General features: G+C 45.9%; 1 protein-coding gene across 2 annotated transcripts; it reads left to right on the top strand.

The window, feature by feature from the left end:
* The first annotated feature begins 370 nt into the window (after positions 1-370).
* Positions 371-8,092, top strand: LOC124195930 (vitellogenin-like). 2 transcript variants are annotated; one of them, XM_046590616.1, is made up of 17 exons: positions 371-553; positions 679-977; positions 1,066-1,489; positions 1,556-1,701; positions 1,782-1,919; positions 1,993-2,157; positions 2,223-2,462; positions 2,554-3,080; positions 3,164-3,332; positions 3,408-5,174; positions 5,244-5,463; positions 5,533-6,014; positions 6,086-6,259; positions 6,328-6,601; positions 6,675-6,823; positions 6,915-7,571; positions 7,657-8,092. In XM_046590616.1, the coding sequence occupies exons 1-17, from the start codon at positions 529-531 to the stop codon at positions 7,798-7,800; spliced, it is 6,000 nt and encodes a 1,999-aa protein (XP_046446572.1). In that variant the 5' UTR covers positions 371-528; the 3' UTR covers positions 7,801-8,092. The 2 variants fall into 2 exon arrangements, with proteins under 2 accessions (XP_046446572.1, XP_046446571.1); XM_046590615.1 differs by having other exon boundaries at positions 394-553; positions 5,244-6,014.
* The last annotated feature ends 1,171 nt before the right edge of the window (positions 8,093-9,263 follow it).

Here is a 9,263-nt window from a genome sequence, read left to right as displayed (position 1 = left end):
TAAGTATATGGTAGTAAAATAAAACTACTAATAGTAATAAGGACACTACAACGTTAATTCCGTCCAGAAAAATTTCAATTCGATTGATATTTTAATATACATATTTAGTACTTATACTTATTGGCACTACACATAGATAACAGGCTTATGTAATTAGTGGTTTCTCTAGATTCATTTCGTCGTACCACTAAATGAAACCAAATCTTCGTGGCGTTGTTGGTTGCCAAGTGTTATTTGTCTGATGCGGCAAATCGTTGGACCTTAACACTTGTATGGCGTTTTGTCAAGTTGCACATAAAGAGGAAAAATTGCGCGATCAGCTCTTGTGAATGGGTGGCAATGGGTGGCGAGAAAAAGACAGGGTTGTGTAAACCACCTCCCGATCTTAGTTTTTACTGTGACTCAGTGATAGAAATCGCTGACGAAGTATCATTCAATTGGTATAAAAGCCGAACACGGACTGAATAACTTTTGTGTTCAAGCCATTTTCGTGCCAAGTACCCTACCCAGCGGTTCGGGCACTCCAAGATGCGTCTTCACACAGTTTTCTTCGGTAATTATTTAATTTTTAATTTATTATTATCCGAAGTATAACATTGATTTTTCTATAAAAAATATTGCATCCCTTAATCATAAAAAGAACGCTTAAACTAATCAAATTTTATGAATGATACACAGTCATTGCCCTCGGATGTGTTGCTGCCAGGTCTCCCCATAAGCCCACTGAAGGTCCTCGTCGTGCCCTCGTCACCATCGAAGGTATGGACATCAGCGGCAAACTTATGGTCGAGCAAGCTTCTATCACTAGCCCCGTCAAGATCCGTGGTGTCATCTACGGCTTGGAGCCCGGTCGTCACGGTCTGCACATCCACGCAGGAACTACTTTGGGTAACCAATGCGAAAGCGTTGGCCCCCAATTCACTCCTGCCGAGAAGTACGATAGTGAACGATCAGTGAGCTACATCGGCAACATCAAGGTAAAAAACTAACTATCGATTGTTAAAGAATTTAATGTAATAAAATAAATTTTATTTTTGTAAAAATAACGTTAATTTTTGTCAACAGACCTACTCGGGTGTGCCTTCCCGCACTGACGTCAGCCTGATTTCATCGCTGGTGTCTCTGTTTGAAGAAAGCCCTCGTAACATCTTGGGTCGTGCCGTTGTTATCCACCAACTCCCCGATGACAGAGCTCGCATCAGCAACGCCGAAGCTGAGAACCGTTTGGTCGCATGCGGCCTGCTTACTACCACTGAAGTCGAAGATGTTACCACCATCGAATCTACCATCGTCGAGGCTCAAAGAAGATTCAACACTGACAAAATTGAACAAAGAATCTTGAACGGCGAACAGTCCTGGGAAAATGTCAACCACCCTCACTACGGTGGTGACGCCAGAAAGGTGCCCTCCAACCTGAACTTGGAAGGAATCGAACGTCCCGTCACCGTCGATAGACTTACCCTTGAAAATGCCGCTCCTACTCGCAAAGGTAATCGAGCGCCTTTTCTGTTTTAACGGAATGGTGATCTAAATTCTGCTTGGCTATCCTCTTCAGTTTGGATGGCCGGTTACACCTACGAATACGATTACGCTGGCTGGACTTCAACTGGTATCATGGGCATTAGCACCAAGGTGTCTGGTGGATCCATCAAGGGACGTTTGACTATCGAACCCGTCGACGAGAGCACCATCGTCGTTGCTGTAAGTTCAAATCAGAGGGCTTAGTTTCATTGTAGTTGGCGAATTATAATTTCATTTCCCACTTTGTGTTGCACATTCAGCTTCTTTCCACCAAGGGAAAGCAATTCAACGAAGATGTTATGGAGAAATACTCTGAAGTCGACCCCGGACAGGAAGTTCGCATTATCGACCAAGAGCACCTTGAGAAACCCTTCCAAGTCAAGTTTGTCGCTGGCAAGGTATACAACAATCATAATTGTGCTGAATCATTATGGGACGCAATTTTGATCGAACCTGTATTGGTCATTTCAGGTTGAAACTGTCTCCATTGGCAAAGAAGAGCCCTTGTGGATCGTCAACTTCAAGCGCGCTTTGGCCGCCCAGATCCAACTCCAACTCGATGGAGCTTCTGGAGTCTTCCATCAGGGTGAACACGACAACTACTATGCCGAAAACACCGTCTACCACGCCATGGAGGTAAAAGAATCATTTTCCTGTGATTGAAAGTGGAATTTGTCTCAGTAAAAAAATTACTGGCGCAGGGATCCGTGACTGGCGAGTGCGAAACCTGGTACCACATCAGCCGCTTGCCTGTCGAGGCTGTCGAGGCTGAGCCCAAGCTTTTGCCCGCTCCCGAACTTTGCCAGAACTTCCCCGTCTACGAAATCGTGAAGAACCGCGATTTGGACAGTTGCCGCATTCTGCCCGTCTTCAACTACAACAGCAACCAAGGACTTCGTTGCAACTTGGTTAACGGTGCTGGTTGCGAGAACAAAATTTCGGTATGTGACGTTACTTCTTTAGGCCCTATAAGTTAATGATTGATTTTACTACACCTTTTGGCTAAACTTGTTATTTTTTTCTTCTGAATAGCACACCGACACCGTTAGAATCATCGGTTGTACCTCTGCTGAGGGACACTTCATCGTCCAGCGCATCAAGTCCATTGACAAGTTGGTCGTCAAGCCCTTCAGCTATGAGACCGAAGCCACTGAAGGTTTGACCATCCAGCACTTGACCCTGAGATCTGCCACCCCTACTGGTTACTCCAAGTTGGTTTCCCGCATCTCCGCCGATGTTCACATCTACCAGACTTTGGCCTACTCTTACGATGATGACTACAAGACCCACGGACCTCTTATGGGCAAGCCCACTCTCCGCAACGTCAACTCGCCCATGATCATGGAAGTCGAGCCTGAGATCCTGAAGAAGGAGGCCCTCCGCTTGCTCTCCGAAATCATCAGCGACGTCGAGTCTGAGTCTTACTACGTCGACCCCGCCACCAAGAACACCTCTGACAAGATTAACATGCTCCGCAGAGTGTTGGCATCTTTGGATTACAGCGAGTTGATGGCTTTCGTCGCCAAGGTCTGGGAGACCAAGGAATGGAGCACCTCAAAGTAATCATAATCTATGATGAAATTAGATTGTTTTGTTTTGTTTCAGGACGGTTGTTAACCAAGCATTGTTTTTTTTTTTGCAGCCAAATCGTTGTCGATACCCTGATGCTCTCCGGCACCAATCCTTCCTTGATGTTGGTCCGTGAATGGATCCTCCAGGGTAAGATTGTTGGCGAACAAGCCGTCCAGGCCATCTCTGCCCTCGTCCCTACTGTTGAGACTCCCACCAAGGAGCTTTTGACCAGCTTCATGGTAAATGACAAAATATGGCCTAAATGATTCATGATTGATGTGTCACACGACTAATTTTGAATGGGACGATTGCAGGAATTCTTGAAGTCCGAAGTCGTCCAGAGCCACCGCCAGCTCAAGATCACTACTGCCTTGTCTCTGTCTCGTTTGGTCTACCAGGCCTGCGTCAACAGCACCCTCGGCTTGAACATGTTCCCCAAGTTGGTTATGGGCGAATTCTGCAACCCCAGCGACTCCATTGTCGCCAGCCAATTGGTCCCCTACTTGGCCGAACAGGCTAAGATCGCCAGAGATGCCGGCGAGCGCATGGCTTTCCTGACCGCTTTGGGCAACATCGGCCACGAAATTATCGTTCCCTTCGTCAAACCTTTCATCACCTCCTGCGAGCCCAGCTCTCACTACGAGAGCGAATGGTACGAGCGCAACCAACGCGACTTGGTCAACTTGTCCAAGAAGGAGATGAGGAAGAAGTGGATCGAAGCCAAGAAATCCCTCAACTCAAAGAAATCCGAAAAGGAAGAGGAGGACATTGTCCTGTCCCGCTTCGAGTCCGAGGACTTTGAAGATGAGGCTCTATGCAACCTTGTCCGCGCCAAGGCTATCTTCGCCCTGAGCACTTTGGCTGTTGAAAAGAAGGAAATCGTCGGCACTCTGCTGATGCCCATCTTCTTCAACAAGGCTGAAGAAACCGAGGTCCGCTTGGCCGCCCTGACCCTGCTCTTCGTCAGCAACCCACCCCAGGCTTTCTGGTCCCGCGTTGCTTTGAGCACCTGGTACGAGCCCAACGACCAGATCTCCCACTTCATCTACACCACCATCGCCAGCAAAGCTGTCAACAAGAACCCGCTCAACCGCGAGGAGACTGTCCGCGCTGAAGCCGTCGTTGCTCTGATGAGGCCCATGTTCTGGACTTCCCACGCTGCCCTCAACTACCAAAAGGCCGGTTACTCCGAGAAGACCCGTTTGGGCTACTTGACCGAGACCGTCAACTTCCCCGGCTTCGAGTCCTTCATCCCCTCTCACCACTACAGCAGCTGGTCCGTCGCCATGGGACCTTGGTTCACCAAGTTGATGGAATTCTCCATTGACAGCAAGCACGCCGAAAAGTTCATCGACCGTCTGGTTGGTAAACCCGGTCTTCGCTTCAAGGCCAACAAGGACGAATCCTCCATCATCAGCCCCGAGTTGGAGAAAATCCACGAGGAACTGAAAATTGAGGCCCGCGCCACCGGCCAGCCCGAGCTCTACATCTACCTGAACTTCTTGGACAACTACCAACGCTTCTTCACCATCAACCCTACCACCGTCTTCAAGATGATCGAGAGACAGATCCTTCAGAAGGGATTCCGCGAGAACGCCGGAAAATTGGAGATCAATTTCCACAAATACTTGCCTCTTTTGGACTCTTTCGCCCGCATTCCCTCTTCGATGGGTTTGGCTTACTCATGGGCCAGCCACCACAGCGTCTTTGTTTCCCTGAAGTCGAACATTGAGGGTGGTTTTGCCATGTCCTCTCTCAGCGCCAAGTTGGAAGGTGCTTTGAAGCCCGTCATCGTTTCCAAGATGACCACCCGCCTGATGGTTGAGACTCCCTTCGCCCGCTCTTACCCCACCACCGGTGTCGATATGGAATGGGCTGCTGCTCTCCCAGGTCGCTTCTCCGTCGAAGGTGAAGTCAAGACTGGCAAGATCCAGACCGCTTGGGAAATCTTGGGCGATAAGCTCCGCATCGTCAAGCACTCCATTATTCCCTTCACCACCATCCGCAAGATCAGCGACTTCACCCCCGCTATCCTCCTCGCCGAGACCAAGCGCATCACTTATGTCGAAGAGCCCAAGGAGGTATTTGTCATTTTCATGTCCCCTGGAATTCAACAATTTTAGTCTAATTCTTTCCGTTGTTAATATTAGAACAAGGTCGTCTTCGGTGAGAAGCACCTCGGCATGAACTTCGTTTGGGTTGAGCGTGGTGAGCCTTTGGCTGCCAACCAGCCTTGGGCTTACACCAAGGACTGGTTCGGTACTCTGGCTTTCTGGGCCCTGCCATCCACCATCCGCCAACGTGAATGGAGCTTGTGGCTCGATATGGCCTCATCCGAGACCAAGGCCATCAAGACCATCGTCGCTATCTGTAAGTTTCAATTGAACAATTCCAACCTCTCTCAGAAGATATTTCATGAACTCAATACGTTTTCTTTAGCTACCAAATCTGACTCCAAGTTCGAGACCCCCCTTGCTGGCCACCTCCACGCCAAGTCCCTCTTTGACACCGTCTACGGCGAACAGATCCAGAGTGAACAGTACTTGAAACAACAAGACAGCCAATGGGAATCCCAAAAGTTCCAACACGTCTTCCAGACTCTGACCAACCCCACTGGCTACTCCTTGGATTTCACCGCTGAGCTTGTCCCCAAGTCATCTTCCATCAAGGCCCGTCGTATCGGTTCTTCCATTGCCTATGGCATGGACGGCAAATCCCACCGCGGAAGCCTCATGATGGAAAGACGCGATGAAGTCGAGGGCCAGAACAACTTCGTTCTGTGCGCCGAGGTTGACGCTCAATTCCCCGAAAACTTGATCTTCAAGCGCAAAGAGCTCATCAAGGATGAAGCCGAGCGCCGCTCCACTGTCAAGATTGGCTTCGGCAAGTCTTGCACTGAAGATCGCAAGATCACTGTCGCCGTAAGTACCACCTACTTTTGTGTTTCCAACTATGAGCTTTCTGATTAACTTAATTTAATGGGTGATGTCAGACTACCTGGGCTCGCAGCGAGGAGGACATGTCCCCCACTCTGCGCAACAAATGGGAACAGACCCAGTGCCGCAAACAGGAGATCCAGGGCCGCAGCATGAGCGATGAATGCATCGCTGCTCGCCGTCTTTCTTCCATCTTGAACAAGGCCGTTATGACCATCAACTACAACGAGGTATTAAAATATTATTGTTTTTTTTTCTATATGACTACCGGATTAACGACTTAACTTGATGCAACTAGATGCCCGCTGTTGTCCGCAATGTCACTGTCAAGGCCTCCAACCTCGTCCGCAACTGGTGGGGTTCTTACATGTCCGACAACCAAGTGGAAGTTAAGAACACTGCTAACCAGATCACCATCGAAGGTCTCTACTACCCATTGGCCGGCTCCATGGATGTTAAGTTGTACAAACCCTGGTCCAACGTCTTCTTCCGCGGAATCGAAGTCCACCCCGTCGCTGAGGTTTTCTTGCCTAAGCGCATGGCCGTTCCCCGTTCCGTCTTGGCTGCCCCCGGTAGGTTTATTTCTCACTGAGCTTTCAGCAAAGTTTAAATTTACAACAAATATTGTTATTTTACACGTTCAAGGCGTTTGCTTGATTGGTTCTGAGACTGTCACCACTTTCGATGGCCTGTTCTACAACGCCTCTTTCGCTGGCTGCGACCAAGTCTTGACCAAGGATTGCTCTGGCCGTTACAAGTTCGCCGTTCTGTCTCGCGTTGAAGGAGACAAGAAGGTAATCAGTTAAATTCTTTATTAAATACATTGGGTGGTTTATATCGGTTGAACAAGAATTTCATTAATTGGAATTTTCCTTGTAATATTAGGTTGTGACTGTTCTGTTAAACAAAGAGAAAATTGAAATCTTCCCCGCTCAGCAGAAGGTTAACGTAAATGGCATGGAAATCTCCGTCAGCAGTGAATCTTACACTGTTAAGAACGCCGAAAACGAGGTTTTGGCCGTCATCAAGAAAACCGCCGACAACTTCATTGAAGTCGACTCACCCATGTCTCATATGATCCGCGTTTTGACTGACGCCAAGGAAGTCGTCGTTTTGGCTTCTCCCATCCATCGCGGTCGTCTGTGTGGTCTTTGCGGCTCTCAGACTGGCAACAAGGTCACTGACTTGACCGGTCCTCGCCAGTGCTCTATTCCCCGTGACCTGATGGATGTCGCCTACGAGTTGAAATACCCCGCCGGATGCAAGAGCGACATTTCTTCTAGAGATATTGCTGAGCTCCGCCGTATCCAAGAAGAGTGCTTGAAGGAGAAATCCGAGACCGTTTTCGGTATCAGCGATGTTTCGCCCTTGTTGCCCAAATTCCAACAGAACATCTTGTCTAGCCAGACCATCCGCCGCCCTTCGCAGTGGACTGTCTACCGCAACAAAATGGTCGTCCAGGATAACAAGCGTTGCTTCTCCACCGAATCGGTCCCCAAGTGCGCTGAGGGAGCTCGCGCTCAAGAGACTGTTGAGAAGAAGGTATTTAATATGTTTATTTATGTCGATTTGAAACAACCTTATCAAAATTTTTGTGAATCTTATTAATGAACCTTTTTTCTTATAGTTGGGCTTCCACTGCCTTCCCAAGAATGTCTTGTCCGAGAAGCTGAATGAGGAGATCACTAGCCGTCCTCTTGATGAGCTTATGGGCAAGCAAGTCGATATGGTGCGCGTCTACTCGGTGCCCACCGCTTGCCTTCCCTTTTAAATAAATAAATACGAACTCGCCGAATAAAGTTTGGAAACTGTTCAAGCAGTTTTCACTTCTTTAGAAATGACCCTTGCAACCGAACGTCATATGCAAATTACTGAAAATCCTAAGATATATTAATTTAGAAGTTGGAATAGACTCTCATTATATCGAGAGTAGTTATGGCATGGAATTGTTTTATGGCGTTTTTGTGTTGTATTGTGACGCATCGCCAGGGTGATGTATTCTATATTAAAAAACAATTTCCAAGAAAGAGATAAATAAATATGCAGCATCACAAAATTTAAAAGTTGTCAAAAAACTTATTCAAAAATATATATTCGAACACTCTTTGTGTCGAAGACGCATCGTTAAGTTGTCCAGTGTGCATAGATACTCTATTTTTTATATACTCTTTTTTACAATAATTATAAGAGAAAACTCATTACATGTGACAGGTTGCATTGGTGTTGAAGAAATACCAAAAAAATGTCCCAAACATTTAGCCTGAAATATTTCCAAATCGTGGTAGGACCTTTCCTATCACATGTAATGGTATTTTTCGTGTTGAATCAGTGTAGAATACTCTATTGAACAATAATTATAAGAGAAAACTCATTATATGTGACATGTTGCATTGGTGTTGAAGAAACACGAAAAAAACGTCCCAAAGATCTAGCCTGAAATATTTCCAAATCACGGTAGAGACCTTTCCTATCACATATAATGGTATTTTTCGTGTTGAATCAGTGTAGAATACTCTATTTTACAATAATTATAAGATAATTTTCATTATATGTGACAGGTTACATTGGTGTTGAAGAAAAAACAAAAAAACGTCCTAAAGTTCTAGCCTGAAATATTTTCATATCGTGGTGAAGACCTTTCCTATCAAATGTATTGGGATTTTTCGTGTTGAATCAGTGAAGAATACTCTATTTTACAATAATTATGAGAAAAAACTCATTACATGTGACAGGTTGCATTGGTGTTGAAGAAATACCAAAAATACGTCCCAAACATCTAGACAGAAATATTTCCAAATCGTGGTGGAGACCTTTCCTATCACATGTTATGGTATTTTTCGTGTTGAATCAGTGTAGAATACTCTATTTTACAATAATTATAAGATAAAACTCATTACATGTGACAGGTTGCATTGGTGTTGAAGAAATACCAAAAAACGTCCCAAACATCTAGCCTGAAATATTTCCAAATCGTGGTAGGACCTTTCCTATCAAATATAATGGTATTTTTCGTGTTGAATCAGTGAAGAATACTCTATTTTACAATAATTATGAGAAAAAACTCATTACATGTGACAGGTTGCAGTGGTGTTGAAGAAATACCAAAAATACGTCCCAAACATCTAGACAGAAATATTTCCAAATCGTGGTGGAGACCTTTCCTATCACATGTAATGGTATTTTTCGTGTTGAATCAGTGTAGAATACTCTATTTTACAATAATTATAAGAAAAA

Source organism: Daphnia pulex, chromosome 6 (assembly GCF_021134715.1).
Source record: "Daphnia pulex isolate KAP4 chromosome 6, ASM2113471v1".
NCBI classification, from domain to species: domain Eukaryota; kingdom Metazoa; phylum Arthropoda; class Branchiopoda; order Diplostraca; family Daphniidae; genus Daphnia; species Daphnia pulex.
Note: the sequence above shows the minus strand (reverse complement) of the source record. Positions and strands in the feature narration are given on the sequence as shown.

Bases quoted from the DNA above. Each gene is read 5' to 3' on its own strand.
- LOC124195930 (XM_046590615.1), top strand. From the start codon at position 529: ATGCGTCTTCACACAGTTTTCTTCG. The intron at 554-678 runs GTAATTATTTAA...AATGATACACAG, and splicing joins TCTTCACACAGTTTTCTTCG to TCATTGCCCTCGGATGTGTT. The intron at 6,824-6,914 runs GTAATCAGTTAA...TTGTAATATTAG, and splicing joins GCGTTGAAGGAGACAAGAAG to GTTGTGACTGTTCTGTTAAA.